General features: G+C 39.8%; 2 protein-coding genes across 2 annotated transcripts; one reads left to right on the top strand and one right to left on the bottom strand.

The window, feature by feature from the left end:
• The first annotated feature begins 2,195 nt into the window (after positions 1-2,195).
• On the top strand, positions 2,196-9,463 carry DEFB118 (defensin beta 118). Its single transcript, XM_078057465.1, has 3 exons — positions 2,196-2,253; positions 7,658-7,666; positions 9,207-9,463. Exons 1-3 carry the CDS (start codon positions 2,196-2,198, stop codon positions 9,461-9,463), a joined length of 324 nt encoding a protein of 107 aa, XP_077913591.1.
• A 4,185-nt stretch (positions 9,464-13,648) lies between these two features.
• On the bottom strand, positions 13,649-14,144 carry LOC118554408 (beta-defensin 119). The gene is made up of 2 exons (XM_078057464.1): positions 14,129-14,144; positions 13,649-13,842 (listed from the first exon to the last, which is right to left on the bottom strand). The coding sequence occupies exons 1-2, from the start codon at positions 14,142-14,144 to the stop codon at positions 13,649-13,651; spliced, it is 210 nt and encodes a 69-aa protein (XP_077913590.1).
• Between the last annotated feature and the right edge of the window lie 5,750 nt (positions 14,145-19,894).

The following is a 19,894-nucleotide window of genomic DNA, read 5'->3' as shown; positions in this document are numbered from 1 at the left end:
CAGTTAAACCCAGACTATTGGCCAGAGTCTTACAGAAAGTTCCCAGCCAAGTATCCCTTATCCAACCAGTTTTTGTTCTAAATAATTATGAGCTACCTGCTGATACCATTCTCTCTAAACTTCAGATGTTACAATATCAGGAGCTCTATTTCCCTTCTTGGGGATTTAACAACTAAATTTGAATTCTAAGAATAAAACGCTACTCAAACCTAGCAGCACTAAAACAAAACAAAACCCCTGTGACATAGATACTAGTACTATCACATTTTGTAGATGAGAAAACTAAGGCCAAAAAAGGGCTAATTTCATTAATTTATTCAACAAATATTTTCTAAATATCCATTTTATTGAAAGACATGTGGTTGACACTGGAGCTATAATGCTGAAGATGACAGGCTTGTTACCCGATCTGATGAAGGTTATGGTCTAGCAAAGAAAGTGGAAAATAAACAAGCGAAAACATACATAATTTGTGATTGCTAATACAAATGAAATAAGAAAGGCACTCAGACCAAATGACAACTTGAATAGGAGGGCCTCTCCTATTCAATTATGAGTATTCAGAGAAATCCCTTCTGAGAATGTGACATTCAATGACATTGGGGCAGACTATGAATTGGGGTGGGGTAATTCAGATGTTCCTGCTTTTCTTTTTTTTAAAGATTTTATTTATTTATTTGACAGAGAGAGAGAGAGCACAAGCAGGGGGAGCAGCAGAGGGAGAGGGAGAGCTGAGTAGGGAGCCTGATGTGAGGCTCGATCCCAGGACCCTAGAATCATGACCTGAGCCGAAGGCAGCCACTTAACCAACTGAGCCACCCGGGCACCCCTGTTTCTGCTTTTCTGTAGCAGGACGAAGAATGGTTTTCTCAAAGCCTTCCATTTGGAAAGGGTCAAGGATCTCTTCATCATCAGGACATGGAAACACACCATTCATAACATTTAAAATGTAAGTTTTTTATGCTTGGATGGAACCAGAAGAGCTATTCTTTATCCTATGTAGAAATTTCTCCTATTCCATCACTTAACCTCAGCTTGACCAAGTCAGTTACAGAATACCCTTGACCTCTCTGGGCAGCCAGGTCCTAGTAAGGGAGTTCAGCCTGTTAGAACATACTAAACTAAAATTAATTTGGAAATAGCCCATCACCATCCTGGGCACTCCACACGGGTCATCCAAGAAGAGAACAGTTTTTTTTATCCACATGCCAGCCCTGTAAATTCCTGCAGACTGTTCTCCTGCAGGTATGGTCATTGATCCTAGTAGAATCAGCAACCCCTTCTAAAGCTCTACAGGGACTTTTAGGGCCAAGTAAACAAGAGGAAGCAAGAGTTGATGTGGTGTGAAAATGCAACTCTAAGGAAGTAGGATAAAGCTGGTCGACTGTAGGGGTCACATCAAGGTTCTGCATCCCAAAGGCAGATCTGAATGTCAAGGCCTTCATGGATAACTCCAGGACCTCCAATGGCCTCCAGGGTGCCCTTGTCAAAAGTAACATCCCAAATTACTGTGATCTGCCTTGGGTAAGGAGCCTTTCTGATGACATTGGATATCCCCCTTTGAGTCCTATTACAAATTATCTCCCCCAAATTCTTCAGCAAGCCAGCTCCATTATCTTGGGCAAGTCACTTCCCCTGTTGGGCACATATGTAAGTGAAGAATTTGGACTATAGATTAGTGTGTGTTTGTTACCTTTTATTTCCACCAACCTTCACTGAGAATATGCTTTGTGCCTTGGGGGGTTCAAAAATGAAAGACACAATCCTTATTCTCAGCAATCTCACAGTCCAGCATGGGGAGACAAACAAGTAAACAGTCCAAATGCAGGCTTATGCTAGCGTGAGCAGGACTGTGAGCAGAGAAGGCAGGACCCTGATGAGAGGCTTGGGGAAGCCAGGGAAGATGGCTTGGTATGCAAGCCCTCCCTTTACATGTCCCCAGTCACTTCCTAAAAGCTTGTGACTTATAATCTGCATGCTCTCCCAGTGCCTATAACAGATGCTCAATCAATGCACCAGCCAACAGACTGATGTTCTATATGGATTAGCTTTTACATATCTGTCCATATGTGTCCAGTTCAGTGCCCCATCCATCTGCCCCCACTCCAGAGAGTCCAATAAAACTCTAGATCAGATTTGAACTGCACCAAGTGTTCTGGACTCCTGGATCCACTGCCTCCTACTTCCCAAGGACCATGAGACTCCTGCTCCTGGCTTTTTCTATCCTTGTGTTCCCACCACAAGTGATCCCAGGTAATCAGAACCCAGGAAGGTTGCAAAAATGGAGGTGGGATGGGCTCTGGACCATGGAATGTCCAACATGCTCCTGTACCCCCCAACCTGGGCAGCTCCATGGCCCCCACACTGGGCCCATGTCCCTGGCAGGGGTAGAACCTAAGGGTAGAACAAGTTGTCCTCAATAGACAGGGGCAACCACAACATCCAGAGTTGTCTTGGGTTCTCTATTCCAAGTTGCCACCTAAGGAACCAGATGAGAGCTTGATGCACATCAGTTCTCTTTCCAGTTAGTGTCAGCTTGAAAATGACTCCAAAGCCCTCTTTCCTATGGTTTTTTGGCTCTAAAAGTCCTGAGATAGATTTAAATGAGGTTCTTTCTTTTTTTCTAATATTCTGGAATTTGGTGAACAGGTCAGAAAATATCTGCAGAGCTGTTATGTGAAAAATAGAATTGACTTTCCTTCTCCCTTTGACAGTGAAAGTCCAGGCTTTTAGTAATCCTTGCTTTTAAAAGTCTACCTAAAATCATCAACAGAACTTTGCAATTGCTACTAAAGAGGACTTAAATTTCCTTACTCAAAGTACCCTGCTTTCTCCTTTGTTATTTATCTCTCAAGGTACATTTCGATGTATGCACAGAATCATATAAAAAGGAATCTAAATATTTCTGTCTTATAAAAAAAGTAAACATACTGTGTATAGTATAATGATTCAACAATTCTATACATTGCTCAATGCTCATCATGATAAGTGTACTCTTAAACCCCTTCACCTATTTCACCCATCCCTCACCCCTTCTCCCCTCTGATAACCAACAAGCCATCAGTTTCTTCTCTACAGTTAGAGTCCGGTTTTTTGTTTGTCTCTCTTTTCTTTGTTCATTTGTTTTGTTTCTTAAATTCCACATATAAGTGAAATCATATGGTATTTCCCTTTCTCTGACTTATTTCACTTAGCATTATTATAATTGAATAAAAAAAGAAATTAAAAAAAGCAAAAAGTAAACATACTATATCCAAGGCTATGCAGCATTCTCTTGTTCACTTAATAGTATTTTGGGATTATCTTTCTATATCATCACCAAAAGATCTACCTCATTCTTTGTAAAGTTGTGAAATCCCACTGTAAGATAAGCCATAATTTAGGTAGCCACTTGATAATTTCCTGATTTTCTATAACAACACATCAGTGATCATACTTGTATAAGTATCTTTACATATTTGGACAAGGATTTATATGGAATAGATTCCTGGGAGTCAAATGGCCAGGTTAAAGGTCAGTGTAAAATATTTTATTCCTTGAATTCCTCCCTTATGTACCTCTTAGGACACTGCCTGTAAAAAATTGCTAGCTATTAGGATTTGAGTAATTCTCCAGCCTCAATTCCACACACAATCGGGGACAATTCCATATGGTCCACATGGAACCAATTGTGTCTGCTTTGAGCTTGGTAAGGGTGGTGAGACTAGGAAAGAGACAGATGTGAAAGATTTGGTAAAAGCAATCCATGAATCATGGGAACTCAGAGAATGTGGGGAGTGAAGGAAATATTACATGTTCTGGGGTTTTAAGTCTGAGGGTTCTGGTAAGAGATAGAAACTTGAAGCCATCCCCTTGAAGGAATAGTTGAGATGATGAAAGAAGCATAAAGTCTTCATGTTTTATCTTGGACAACTCCTAAGTTTAAGGAACAAGAATAAAAATCAGTGACATTTATACAAGCAGGGAAATCTCCCCACCTCTCACCAGCAGTGCACCAGGGTCACCATATCACCATAATCCCTCCAACACTCACATTATTTTTACCGGTCTCATGGGTATAAAGTAATACCACACCATTGTTTTAATTTGCATTTCTCTTATCCTGTGATCAAAATACATGAATGACTTTCTTTCAGTGACCTGCAAGACCCTCTGTGATCTCAACCTCCATTATATTTCTCCAATTACTCTCCATCTAACTTATTCTGTAGACAGCATCACTACCTTATGGTTTTCCCAAAACTTCAGGATAGACCCTCCCTCTGGGCCTTTGTACTTGCTGCTTCCTCTGCTGGTACACCGTTCCCACAGTTAGTCTCAAAGCTCCCTCTTTCATATCCTCTCCGTGAAGTCTTTTACTACTTCCCTTCCAGTCACACACTTCCTGCCCACCCCTCCCTGCTTCACCACTCTCCATAATGCTTATCATCTGTATTTAACTATATCTAAATAAAGTATCACTTTCTTCTCTTACTGTCTTACTTATTGTCTCCTGAAAAGACTGATATCTCCATGAGAGCATGACTTTTAGTTTGTTAATGGATGTATCCTTCTGTATCTTGAACTGCGTCTGGTATGTAGTCAACACTTAACAAACATTTGTTGAATGAGTGAATAAGTGACTCTTTCCACTTCTGTTAATTGCCTATTCATAGCATTTGCCCATTATTTCTTCTGAGCAGGTGATACTTTCTTGCTGATCTGCAGGAATTCTTTATCTTTGATATTATTTCCCAGTCAGCTTTAGTCACTGGGTATTTTATCCCCCAAACTGTCATCTACCTATGACCTTTGCCCATGATATGTCATTCATTGAACAGAAATACTTAATTCTGGTATAATCAAATTCAACAATTTTTTTTGCTTTGTGGGTTATGCTCAGTGATTTTATTAAAGAAGTCTTCCCCATTCTTATGTCTCAAAGAGAATCTCTGACATTATTTTCTTTTCTTTAAATTTTTTATTTAAATTCAATTTAATTAACATACACTGTATTTTAGTTTCAGGGGTAGAATTTAGTGATTTATCAGTTGCGTATAACACCCGGTGCTCATTACATCAAGCACCCTCCTTAATGCCCATCACCCAATTACCCCAACCCCCTACCCACTTACCCTCCAGCAACCCCCAGTTTGTTTCATATAGTTAAGAGTCTCTTGGGATGCTTAAGTGTCTGCTTTCGGCTCAGGTCATGATCCCAAGGGTCCTGGGATCAAGTCCCACATCGGGCTCCTTGCTCAATGGGGAACCTGCTTCTCCCTCTGCCTGCCACTCCCCTTGCTTGTGTTCTCTCTCTCTCTCTCTAATAATAAATAAATAAATAAATAAATAAATAAATAAATAAAATCTTTTTTAAAAAGAGTCTCTTATGGTTTGCCTCCCTCTCTGTTTTCATCTTATTTTATTTTTCCTTCCCTTCCCCTATGTTCATCTGTTTTGTTTCTTAAATTCCACAAGTGAAATCATATGGTATTTATCTTTCTCTGACTGATTTATTTCACTTAGCATAATACCCTCTAGTTCCATTCACATTGTTGCAAATGGCAAGATTTCATTCTTTTTGATGACTGAGTAATATTCCATTGTGTATATATACCACATCTTCTTTATCCATTCATCTGTCAATGGACTCTGGGCTCTTTCCATAGTTTGACTACTGTAGACATTATTTAGGATGCCAGTGCCCCTTCAAATCACTATGTTTGTGTTCCTTGGATAATTGCTTAGTAGTGCAATTGCTGGTTCACAAGGTAACTCTATTTTTAACTTTTTGAGGAACCCCCATACTGTTTTCCAGAGTGGCTGTACCAGTTTGTATTCCCACCAACAGTGTAAGAGGGTTCCCCTCTCTCCCCATCCTCACCAACATCTGTCGTTTCCTGAGTTGTTCATTTTAGCCATTCTGACCAGTGTGAGGTGGTATCTCATTGTGGTTTTGATTTGTATTTCCCTGATGCCAAGTGATGTTGAGCTCTGACATTATTTTCGAATAACTTTTTTGCTATGCCTTTCACATTCAGACCTTCAAGACACAAGATGAAATGTGTAAATTCACTTTATATTTTTCTCATGGAGTGAGCCAGTTTTCCCACCACTATATGCTGAATAATCTATGCTTTCTCCATTGAGCCATGGTCTAATTGTTACCGCATATTAAGTTCCCCATGTAAGCATGTATCTATTTCAGCTGCCTATTCTGTTCTTTGGTCTATTTGTTCTTTGGACAATACTGTATTTTTTGTAATACCATAGCTTTCTAATTTGTCAGTGTCTGGAAGGGCAAGCTTTTGTCTTGCTTTTTATTTTTTTAAGTAATCTTAGCTATTGGTGGCCTTTATTCTTCATTATAAATCTTAAAGTAAAATAATCAAGTCTCCCAAAACTCCCACTGGGATTTTGATTAAGAATGCATTAAATTTATGGATTAATTTAGGGGCAAGTGAATCTTTATGATAATTAAGTCATTCCATCCAAGATCACATCTGCTGTTTGAGTTTTAAAATACATCCCATTGGGGTGCCTGGGTGGCTCACTAGTCGTTAAGCGTCTGCCTTCAGCTCAGGTCATGATCCCAGGGTCCTAGGATCAAGCCCCGCATCTGGCTCCTTGCTCCGCGGGAAGCCTGCTTCTCCCTCTCCCACTCCCCCTGCTTGTGTTCCCTCTCTCGCTGTGTCTCTCTCTGTCAAATAAATAAATAAAATATTTTTAAAAATAAAATAAAATACATCCCATAGAGGTCTTGAGTATTCTTCATTTAAAACAAGATACTTCATAGCTATGTTACATATTTATTATACTTTTTAGTTAGTTATTGTTGGTGTAGAAAAGTGCTATTGATTCTTGTAAATCAATGTACCCATTAATTTAAGTTTGTTGATTCCTTTTTATATTATAATCATGACTGCTAGAATGGATGACAATCTTATCTTTCCTTCCAATCCTACTACTCTTGTTTTGGTTTTGATTTTGGTTGTTTTTTTCCCCCCCTTTAAGCACTGACCAGGTCTACCACTATTATTTTAAACAATAGCAATAATAGCACGTTTGTTTTCCTGACCTCAACAGGAATGAATTTCTCCATGAGATAATGTTAGCTCTAGAATTTGATACATAAGCTTCACCAAATCAAAGAAATTCCCTCTATTCCCCACTTTGCCTAGAGTTTTCATTATAAGTAAGCATTGAACTCTATCAAATCATTTTTCTGTGTCAAAAAAAGTAGCTCTATTATTTATCTCTTTAATTCTACACAGGCAGTAAGTTTCATTGATAAATTGATAGATTTTCTAAGTTGGATGATATTTTGCAGTTGGAGTTATATCCTACGTGATCATGATGTATTTTAATACACTACTGAATTCAGTTAGCTAATACTTTAATTAGGATATTTTTGAGTCTCTATTTGTAAACAAAATGGACTTATAATTCTTTTTCCCTCCTGTTTTCTGGAATATTTTGTATAAGATAATACTTGGATTGATCTTCTGTGAAACTAGGAGAACTCCCCTTTAAAATCAGGATAGCAGTGTAATTCACAATTGCCAAAAGGTAGAAGCAACCAGAATGTCCACTGACAGATGAAAGGACAAACAAAATGTGGCGTGCACATGCAATGGAATAATACTCAGCCTGAAAAAGGAAGGGCATTTTGACACAGCCTACAGTGAGAATGAGCACTAAAGTCATAGTGCTAAGTGAGATAGCCAGTCACAAGAGGACAGATACTGTATGAGTCCTCTGGTATGAGGTACCTACAGGAGTCAGATTCAGAGAGACGGAAAGTAGCATGATGGTTGTCAGGGGGATGGGAGGTAACTTTTTATCAGGTACAGAGTTTCAGTGTTGCAGTGAAGAGTTCTAGGGAGAGATGGTGGGGACGGTAATGCAGCAATGTGAATGTGCATAATGCCCCTGAACTATACACCCCTAAATGGTTAAGGTGGTACATTTTATACTATATGTATTTTACCAAAATTTTAAAAATCATCCAGGGCTGAGGCTTTGGGGAAGAAGAGGTTTCTCATTGCTAGCTATTTTAATTTCTTAACACTCATTGATTTATTCAAGTTTTTATGTCTTACCTGTGCCATCCCTGGAATATTTTTCAGGATTTACCCCATTGCATCTGGGTTTTCAATTTTATTGGTATATAGTTGTTGATAATTCTCTTCTGTTATTTTTAATATGGTGTATCTGTTTTGATGTCACCATTTCACTATAGCTGTCATTTTTGATGTCTTCCCTTTTTTCCTAATCAGTCTCTCCAGAAGTTTTCTGACCTCATTTCTTCTGACTTAATTATTTCTGACTTTATTTTACTATTCTTCTAATCTAAGTTGCATTTTCACCATACTATTTAATTTCTAAATACATGAAATTTTTCATTCTAATATGGCATTTGGTTGGAAAACACAGAATGTACAAACATTAACACTGTTGAATTAAATTAATACACTATTGAATATTAAACGCATGAAATTCACATGAGGTTTTTTTACAGCCCGAAACTTAGCTCCAAAAAATGTAATCCTTGGAGCAGCAGTTCTGGCATCACCTAGAGGATTGTTAGAAAAGCAGAAACTCAGACCCTGCCCCACCGACTGAATCAGAATCTACATGTTAACAAGATCGCTACATGATTCATATGCACATTACAAAATTGAAGAAGCAAACAAAGCATCTCACTTAGGAATACCTACACTATTCTAAGTATTTAGTAACGTTCTACTTCTTAATGAGAATGCAGGCACCTGGGTATTCATTTTATTGTTACTAGTATGTTCTGTATATTCATTTGAATATATAGTTAAAGTAATTAACCACATGGGGTATGACCAATGCAAATAACTCAAACAACAGTGACAACAAGATGAACTTTCTTTATGTGGATAGCTTCACACAGGCCCAAGTAGCTTCATTATAATAAGCTCCAATTCCTTGTGACTAGCAAGTTTCTTTTCATTTATGGTAAGATTCATCTCACTTTCAGAAAAGTTAAAAAATGGGCACGTAAGAGGTTGGGAAAAGATACTTTTAGAAACGTGGTATTTACCAGGCCTGAGCTGGGAGTCTTAAAGCCAGAATCTAATTATGACCCATGATGTCGTTATGGGATGCCAAAGAAACAGTCAGTCATGCTGGTAAAACTGAGAGCATCAGTAGCCTAAAATAATGGTCTCTCCTTGTGTTATTTAGCCTATGGTGGTGGGAAAAAAAATGCTGGCACAAATCCGGATACTGCAGGAAAACCTGCAGAGTTGACAAAGTGATAAAAACAGTATGTCAACATTATCAAGTTTGCTGTGTTCCAAACCAGAAAGTTCCTATCACTTCTCCCACACCCATACTTAATTTTCAAACAAATATTATTGATATCCTGGTAACAAGTCTTACTACACCTAGCTTTGAAATAAGCACCGAGAATAAAGAAGATGAAAAGTCTGACTCGGAACTGGAAACGTAGATCTTTCTCTGAGAGATTCATCAAAGCTCATGACTTCCTCTTGGCTTCCTCTTGGTCGCTCAGCCCCGTCCTCAGAGGGATGGACTAAGTCATATCAATAAAACACTAAAAATACCACAGTGATCCACCCACCATCAGTGTGTAATTCTAGATAAAAACAGCTGTGTAAATAAGTCTGAAAATTGTCAGTACTTCCAACAATAAACTCCTTGGGCTTTTCCCAAAATTTCAAATTATTTGCACAACCAGTTTTAACCCATTTTTAGTGTCCCTTGTTTGCTGGTGACCTATGCACAGCCTTAAGCACTTAGTTAAGTATTCCAACCCTGATCTTTCCATTGTCCTGTCTTCTCAACAAGTGCTTTGGTATATACTAGAGACATCCCTTGTGTTCGTCCTGCCTCTTGATAGCAGCAAAAATTGTCACAATCAAAATTCCGAATCGTTGCATTTGTAAGAGTAGCTTCTAGGACACTAAAGCCTTTCTTTACAACAGCAGACTCCTCAGGTGAAAGCATCCCTTTCACTACTCACTAACTTTGGCCCTAAAGCCCTATATTACCACTCACTGTAGGAAAAGGGCTGGTCCATTGTAAGCTGTGAGGACTCCTTTTTGCTCCAATTGCTTCAAGGTTGGGAATAGAAGCTGTTGAAAGGCTGGCTTCATAAGCCCATTTCCTGATGGGTCATTTTGTCCACTTGGTTATTGAGAGCTTCATTTATCTCCCTCTGATGGCATAAAAATATCTACACACCCTGTCCCCTTTCAGAGAGGCCCACCCACATCACCATCACACACTTCATTTTCACCTAACTTCTAATCTTGTTCTAAGACACTGACTAGCCCACCAGTCAACCCGTTATCACTGTCCATGAATCACTATGGATCCACACCTTGGACCATCCCTCCTTCTATAGAAAGGATTTCCCTTACTCACTGTGCAATTTCAGGACCACTTCTAAATCAGGCTATAATGCATCACTTCTGGCCAATGCTAGCATATGGTGTAAGCCACTCTGCAGACCTGGCTTTCCTTTTCCTCCTTTGTTCTCTACACATAACAATTCTCTGTGACATCATTAGTGTGTCATGAAGGAGAGCCAATAAAGCACAGGCATCTGAACCACCTGCTCCTACAGTTTATTTATACCTTCCAGATCTACTGAGTCTCTGATCTGAATATACCGTTTCCACCCAGCACTGGAATGCTTCTTCACAAGGGTCAGGTAATACCCACGTGATGATGGAAAATTCAAATCTCATGAATTTATTTTTTCAAATTACTCTTAAAATTATTGTTACTAATAATTCTGATACTTGAAGTCCTTGAAGTCTGGATCTCTGGTCTGCGGTTTCAGCTGGCCTAAATTCATGGTGCCTTATGTCCTTGCGGTCTTTGTGATTTGGGGCTCTGAGCTATGCATTTTCCTTGGAACTTAATCTGAGTATATTAGTTGAGTCATGACTTAAAGGTCTGTTCCTTCATTTGTTTCTGTCACACATCTTTGCCACTACTACTTTGGGACAACTTTAAGCTAAATCATCAGCTTGATTTTTTTTTTTTTTTCGGACCATCCATATACCAAGAAACTATGTGAGAGGGGCGCCTGGCTGGTTCAGTCAGAAGAGTGTGCGACTCTTGATCTTGGGGTCATGAGTTCGAGCCCCACATTGGGTGCAGAAATTACTTAAATAAATGTTTGTATAGTTTTTATTTATTTATTTGCCAGAGGGAGAGAGAGCACAAGCAGGGGGAGCGGCAGGCAGAGGGAGAAGCAGGCTCCCTGCTGAGCAAGGAGCCGGATGCAGGACTCTATCCCAGGACCCTGGGGTCATGACCTGAGCGGAAGGCAGACGCTTAACCGACTGAGCTGCCCAGCTCCAGCTCTCTCTTTTTAAAAAAATTTATTGGGACGCTTGGGTGGCTCAGTCGGCTAAGCGTCTGCTTCCGCTCAGTCATGATCTCAGGGTCCTGGAATGGAGTCCCAGCATCAGGTTCCCTGCTCAGTGGGGAGCCTGCTTCTCCCTCTACCTCCTGCTCCCCCCAACTCGTGTGCTCACTCTCTTGTGCTCTCTCACATGCACTCATGCTCTCTTTCTCTCAAATAAATAAATAAAACCCTTTTTTTAAAAAAAAAGAATATTAAAAAGAGAAAGACTGTGTGAAAGCCAGCTTGAAGTTGTAAATTTTCAGCAGAGATTTTTTTCTGTATACTGAGTACCAAGGTTCAAGACCAGACAATTTTCCTTGAAAAACGCCTAGTGAAGGAGAACGAATATTGTATCTGTTTTATCTTTACACAGCATGTGTAACACTTTCAGGACTGAGATTTAAGTAGGAGTCTCCTACGAGACTCCCGTTTTTTCAGACCCTAGGCATTTTCTCCTCTCCCCTGCCTACGCCTGACCCTGGCCAAAGCCACGGAAATGAAAGCTCAAGTTCACCTGATTCAGGAATGCTTTCAAGACAAAAGGCAGTCTCAGTTACTGCCTTCAGAAAAGCACCTGGTTTCACTCGGCCTTAATATTCTTTACTTTTTTTGAAAGTCAAGGATACTTATGAAGGGGGTTTTTTGGTATATTTTAAATAAATGATTTTAGATATTCTCAATGGGAAGGTTCATCTGGGTTCTTAGGTCATGACTCTGCCAGAAACAGAGGTCCAGAACCACCAATTTTGTCCAGTTCATAAGGTTTGTTGTTATGAGAGGCTGGGCAACAGTACAGAAGGAAGAAAGAGAAGAGAATTGTCAAAGGAGGAGACTGACACTCAATGTCTGAAGCCAAATGCTGAAACGATTGTTTTCTTAAATAAAGAAAGCCAAGCCGGTCAGGTCATGCATTAGGCTCATTAAGCAGAACAAAGTGCTGAACTTATACAGCATTTGAGGGAAGGACCCTGGGGGCAGTGGTGTTGGTTACAGATGTGGAGAGGGGTTGATGACTACTTAGAAGTGTAGACCCTGAAGCGAATCCAGCGCCGACTGTCTGACCTTCAAAGCATAACGCTGTCACTGATGATTTGGCTTCCAGAGGTGCATTCACCGAAGCAAGTTGTCACTGAGGGATGAGAAAGGTTTCAAAGCTCTCAAGCTGTTTACTTGTTGACATGGCTACAGAACTCTCAGCCTTATCCTAGGGATGTGGAGGGTTTTGATTCTCACAAGAGAAGAGAGACACCAGAGGAATGCAATGAGGCAAAGGACAGCAGAGAAACTCCAAAAGGTAATGGAGGAAGAGCAGCCTGGGAGTTAGGAGGAAAACAAAGAAAGACTGAAATCGCAGAAGCTAACCAAGTTCAGATTTCTAGGGAGACAATGAACTCCGGTTGGAAGTGCTACCAGGAGGCAGAGTGAGATGCAAGTTGAGCAACATCCATGAACCTTTCAAAAAGGAGGTGTGCCAGTGAGCTTGGCCGGAGCCAGTTCAATAGAACAATAAGCACAGAAGCAAATTATACCGAGTTGAGGAGGGGCAGAGGATGGAGAAAGATAATCAGCAAATGTAGCTACTCTCCTTTTGACAGATTTTGGAACTGAAGGTGGAGAAAGAAAAAAGATATTAGTGGAGGTAAGACATAGAAAGTAAAATTAGAATTTGACCTTAAAAAGCTAGTGTTGGTGGTAATTAGGGGCCCAAGCCTCCTAGATTTTCTGGAATTAAAAGTTCTTAGCAATCATGGAAAAGAACAATAGCATCTAATGTTCAAATTTCTTCCTCAATAATCACCAAAGAGACCTCCAGCCTCACAAGCTTGAAACCCTGACAGGACAACTTATTCGCCTTACAACAGCTGGTTAGGAAGTTCTTCCATAAACTAAGACATATTTGTCTACAAGACCTCCACCCGCTGCCCTGTGCATCCAGCCACTAGCCCCGGGCCCCCTCTGAGCCCGACATAGCAAAGATGAAGTCATGGCTCTACCCAAACCCTTCAACTCTCCCTCAGTGGTCTCAAGACATTCCCTCCCCATCTTCCGTGGTTTGTCTAGATTCTTCTTGTCCTTACAGTTTTCTAGCCTTCTCTCCCACAGGGCTGGATCCAGAATGGGACAGATATCTCACCGTGCAAATCCCAGTCTCTCACCATGATTTCCAATGGACGAAAGACAGACAAGGGTGGCGGGTGCATGAATTTTAATAGGGCGTCTTGACAGCAGGTTAAAGATGGTGATCACCAGCACTCAAGATATTTTTGGCCAGCGGTTCTGTTGGCTCCAGTCATTTTTCTCTTCTCTGCCAGAAATACTTATCCTCATGTAGGACTGTAGGCAGCATGGCTGATAATTTAGGCAGTAGAGGTAGGGCTGTTCAGTCTTTCTGCAAGAGGGCCTACAGACTCCCATGTTTCCCATGCATCGAAGGGTGTGATGTCTGCCTAGCCAAAACAAACAAACAAAATACACATAGTTAATTTCCACTTAACAATAACATAGATCTGAGGAGTCAGGGAGCGTAGTCAAAACCTAAAAGGGTAGAATAAGAATGAGATGCCACTGCACACCTATTAGGATGACCAAAATCTGGAACACTTGACAACACCAAATGCTGGCAAGGATGTGGAGCCACAGAAACTCTCCTACACCGCTGATGGCAATGAGAACCGACACAGCCACTTTGGAAGACAGTTTGTCAGTTTCTTCCAAAACTAAACATAGGCTTACCACACAATCCACTCATTGTGCTTCTTAGTGTTTACCCAAAGACATTGAAAACTTATGTCTACACAAAAATCTGCACAAGAACTGCTTCATGCAGGCAGTTTGAAAATAAAGTTCCAGAGAAACAAAATCTATTTCGGGAGGATCATGGAATTCCAGCACATCTAAAGGGTGGAGTAGCTCCTGCCCTCCCGTAGGAGCCACCATGGTGCTCACAGTGGGTGGGAGAGCGTATGCTTATCACAGCTAGCTGTGGCTACATCGCCCAAGAAGCAGGGGTGACTTCAGCTTGTCATCTCAGCAGGGAGTTGGATCAGTTTCATTTAGCTCTCTATGGACCAGTAATCAATAAATAACTGAGTGCTTCTTTGGGGATTGATATTTATTGACTTACACCAACAGCCGCCAATAAAGCAGTCTTTACCATGAAAAAAAACCTGCACATGATGTTTATGGTAGCTTTATTCGTGACTGCCAAAATCTGTAAACAACCAAGATGCCCTTCAGTGGGTGAGTGGATAAACTGTGGCACATCCAGACAAGAGAATATTATTCAGTGCTAAAAAGCAATGAGCTGTCAAGTCATGAACAGACGTGGAAGAATCTTAAATGCATATTACTGAGTGAGAGAAGCCAATCTGAGCGGGCTTCCATACATACTCTATATTTCAACTATATGACATTTTGGAAAAGGCAAAACTATGGGGACAATAAAAAGTGTGGCCAAAAAAAAAAAAAAAGTGTGGACAATAAAAAAAGTGTGGCCAGGGGTTGGGGTAGGAGACAGATGAATAGGCAGAGCACAGAGTAATTGGTGGGCAGTGAAATTACTCTATATGATCCTCCAATGATCAATTCGTGTCATTATACATTTGTCCAAACCCAGAGAATGTACAACAACAAGAGTGAACCCTAAGATAAAATGTGGACTTTGGGTGATAATGGTATGTCAATGTAGCTTCATCAGTTATAACAAACGCACCACTCCATGGGGAGCTGTTGATAACGGGGAAAACTATGCGGGAGTAGGGGCAGAGGGTATGTGGGAATTCTCTGTACCTTCTTCTCCATTTTGCTGTGAACCTAAAACCAGTCTAAAAACATAAGTCTTTAAAAAAAAAAAAGAATGCCTTAAAAAATAAATAAAGCTGTTATGAACTTTCATCTATAAGTTTTTAGAACTAAATTTTCATTTTTCTGGAATAAATGCCCAGGAGTGCATTTGCTGGGTAACATGGACAGTGTATATTTAGTTTTTTTAAAAGGAAACTGCAAAAACTGTTTTCCAGAGCTGTACCACTTAACATTCTCACCAGCAATGTGTAAAAGATCCAGTTTCTCCGCCTCTTTACCAGCATTTAGTACTGCCACTATTTTTAATTCTAGCTGTCCTACTAGTTATGTAGTGGAATATCATGAGGTCTTAATACACGTATCCCTAATGGCTAATGAGGTTGAACATCTTTTTGTGTGGTTATTTGTCATCTGTATATCCTCTTTAGTGAAATGTCTTTCTTCTAATTTGATTGGTTTTTTTAAAAGATTTTATTTATTTATTTGTCAGGGTGGAGAGAGACAGAGAGTGAGGAAGAGAGAGTACAAACAGGGAGAGCTGCAGGCAGAGGGAGAAGCCGACTCCCCACTGAGCAGGGAGCCCAATGCGGGGCTCCATCCCAGGACTCTGAGATCATGACCTGAGCTGAAGGCAGACACTTAACCAAGTGAGCCACCAAGGTGTCCCTAATTTGATTGGTTTTTACTGTTGAGCTTTGAGAGTTGTTTCTATATTCTAGAAACAGGTCCTTTGTCAGATATGTGGCTTGCAAATATTTCTCCCAGTCTGCCATGTGTCTTTCCATCTATCCTTTTCACAGTCCTTCTCCCAGAGTGAACATTTTAAATTTTGATTAAGTCCAACTTACTGATTTTTTTTCCTTTGTGGATTGTGTTTTCACATTTAAGAAATTTTCACCCTAGCCCTAGGTCTGAAAGATTTTCCTACATTTTTCTCTAGAAGTTTTATACTTTTACGTCTTATGTTTTGAGTTAAATTTAATATAAGATGTGAGGTTTAGATTGAGGTTCTTTCTTCTTTCCTTCCTTCCTTCCTTCCTTCTTCCTTCTTCCTTCTTTCTCCCTTCCTTCCTTCCTTCTTTCTTTCTTTCTGTCTTCCTTCCTTCCTTCCTTCTTCCTTCTTCCTTCCTTCTTTTTCTTTCTTTCTTTCTATCTTTCTATCTTTCTTTCTCTCTTTCTCTCTTTCTTTCCAATGTCCAATTGTTCCAGCACTATTTGTTGAAAAACATATCTTTCTCCCATTAAATTTCTTTTGCACATTTTGAAAAATCAGTTGGTTGTACACATGGGGGGCTATTTCTGATTTCCTATTCTGTTCCATTGATCCATATGCTATCTCTCCACGCATATCACACGGTCTTGATTACCTTAGCTATACAAGCCTTGAAATCTGGCTTTATTCTTTTTCTTCAAACTTGTTTTAGCTATTCTCATTCCTTTGTGGATTTCTCTACAGGCAAGATATAGACAAAATAATCTTGTCTATATCTACAAAAATGTTGCTGGGATTTTGATAGAAATTGTATTAAGAGTGTCTATCAATTTGAGGAGAATTGGCATCTTTGCTTGTTGAATCTTTTCTTTCTTAAAGGTTTTATTTATTTATTTAGAGAGCACATGAGAGAGAGAGAGCACAAGCAGGGGGAGGGGCAGAGAGAGAGGGAGAAGCAGGCTCCCCACTGAGCAGGGAGCCAGATGTGGGGCTTGATGTGAGGCTCAATCCCAGGACCCTGAGATCATGACCTGATCCAAAGGCAGACGCTTAACCCACTGAGCCATCCAGGCGCCTCCTGCTTGTTGAATCTTACAATCTATAAACATGGTATGTTTCTTCATTTATTTAAATCTTTTTTTTTTTTTTAAAGATTTTATTTTATTTATTTGACAGAGAGAGACACAGCGAGAGAGGGAACACAAGCAGGGGGAGTGGGAGAGGGAGAAGCAGGCTCCCCGCAGAGCGGGGAGCCCGATGTGGGACTCGATCCCAGGACCTGGGATCATGACCTGAGGCGAAGGCAGACGCTTAACGACTGAGCCACCCAGGTGCCCTATTTAAATCTTTGATTTCTTTTATCAACATTCTGTAGTTCTCAGCATACAATTGCTACACATGTTTTATCAGATATATACCTAAGCATTTTATATTTTTTGGAGTGATTGTGAATGGTACTGTAGTTTTAATTTCAGTGTTCACATGTTCAATGATAGTATATAGAAATGTAATTAATTTTTGTATATTGTATTGTATATTGTATCTTGTATCTATCTTGTATCTTGTATGTGGCCTTACTGAATTTAATTATTAGTTCTAGATTTTTTGTTTGTAAATTCCTTGGGATTTTCTACAGAAACCATTATGACATCTGCAAATAGTTTCATTTCTTCCTTTCTAACCTGTATGCCTTAATTTCTTTCTTGCTCTAATGCATTGGCTGGAACTAGTCAGATTTAAAAGGAATGATCTTTTTTGAAGATTAAAAAAAATTGATGCACACAACTTGGATGGATCTCAAGAGCATAGTGCTGACTAAAAAAAGCCAATCTCAAAAGATTACATATGATTCCATTTATACAACACTCTTAAAATGATAGAAATTAGAGAGATAAGAAACAGATCAGTGGTTGCCAAAGGTTAAGGATTGTGGCAGAGGGTGGAGGCAGGAAGAGAATCTGTGTTGCTGAAACTCTCCTGCTGTGCAGAAGGGGGGCGCGTGAGGGGCTCAGCTGGTTATGCATCCTGCTCTTGGTTTCAGCCCAGGTCATGATCTCATGGGTTGTGGGATCGAGCCCCGCATTGGGATCCACGCTCAGCGGGATGAAGGGGCACTGCCTGAAGATTCTTTCCCTCTGCCCCTTCCCACACTGGCTCTCACTCACTCTCTAAAAGAAATAAATAAATCTTTTTTTTTTTTTAAGGAGTAGCAGAGGGAAGATCTTTATGCTGATAGAACAGCTCTGTATCTTGATCATAGTGGTGGTTACATGACTCTACACTTGTGATAAAATGTCATAGAAGTATGCACACCCACTGCAGCAATATGAGTTTCCGGGTTTGTATATCGTACTATAGTTCTGTAAAATATAATCTTTGGGGGGGAAACTGCATGAAAGGTACATGGACCTCTCTCTGTACTATCTTCGCAATTTCCTATGAATCAACAATTATTTCAAAATAAAAAATTGATAAGGGTGTGGAGAAAATGGAACCCTTGTGCACTGTTGGTGGGAATATAATGGGTGCAGCCACAATAGAAAACAATATTTTCCTCAAAACACTACAAATAGAACTATCATATGATCCAGCAATCCCTCTTCTGGGCAAATATCCAAAGGAAATGAAAACAAAATCTCAAGAAGATATCTGTAGTCCCATGTCTACTGCAGCATTACTCACAATAGCAAACATGGGGAAACAACAGATGAATGGCTAAAGAAGACGTGGCATAAATATATAATGGAATATTACTCAGCCACGAGAAAGAAGGAAATTCTGCCATTTGCAGCAACATGGATGGAACTTGAGGGCATTATGTTAACTGAAATAAGCCAGACAGAGACAAATACTGCATGGTATCACTCATATATGTAATCTTAAAAAAAAAAAGTCTAACTCATAGAAACAGGAAGTGGAGAAGTGATTGCCCGGAAGTGGGGTGGGGGAAATAGGGAGAGGTTGGTTAAAGGGTACAAACAGCTATGAGATGAATAAGGTCTGAGGATCTAATGTACAACACGGTGAGCATAGATGATAACACTCTATTACATAATTGACATTTTCTAAGAGAGTACATCTTAAATATTCTCCCCCCGCAAAAAAGATAAATTTGTGAGGTGATGGATGTGAGGAATTAACTAGACAGGGTGGGGGGAGACCCTTTTGCAATCAAATTGCCAAGATACACAATTTAAATATCTTATATGTTTATATGCCAATTATATCTCAATAAAGCTGAAATAAATAAGTTAGAACACAAATAAAATAACCTAAGGAGCTACACAGGGGTTAAAAGAACAGGAAATGAAGTCAAGAAACCTCAAGTTCAAATCCCAGCTCCTGCTTTATTTGCTGGGTAACCTTTAACAAATTTCTTTACTTCCCTCTTCTACCCTTTCTTCATCTGTAGAGCGTAGACTGTAATAGTCCCTAACACTTAGAGTTGTGTTAATAGCTTAATAAATGGTGGGCTGCCTGGATGGTGCAGTTGGTTAAGTGTCTGACTCTTGGTTTTGGCTTGGGTTGTGATCTCAGGGTTGCGGGATCAGAGTCCCACCTCCAGCTCCGTGCTCAGCAGGGAGTCTGCTTGAGATTCTCCTTTCCCTCGGCCCCCGCTCACTCACATGCTCTCTCCCTCTCTCTCTCTCAAATAAATAAATAAATTTTAAAAAATAGCTTAATAAATGGAAAGCAAATAGGGACTGGCACATAGCACTAAATAAATGTTAACTAAATAAATGTTGTTTTCATTGTCACATAAAGATCCTTTCTGAAGGACCCATTTCTGCCTATGCTACAACTATGAACTATTAGTTTGGGAATAGTCCCTTGAAATTAGACAGACATTAGTCCTTCGGTGGTAACCAGAGATTTTTTTTTTTTTTTTTTTTTTTGGAGGCTGTGCACACCTAGAAACCAGAGACACAGTTCCTAGTCTAGATTAAGCATTCAGTAAATGTTAGCCATTAATATTATTATTA

Source organism: Halichoerus grypus, chromosome 10 (genome assembly GCF_964656455.1).
Source record: "Halichoerus grypus chromosome 10, mHalGry1.hap1.1, whole genome shotgun sequence".
NCBI lineage: Eukaryota > Metazoa > Chordata > Mammalia > Carnivora > Phocidae > Halichoerus > Halichoerus grypus.
Note: the sequence above shows the minus strand (reverse complement) of the source record. Positions and strands in the feature narration are given on the sequence as shown.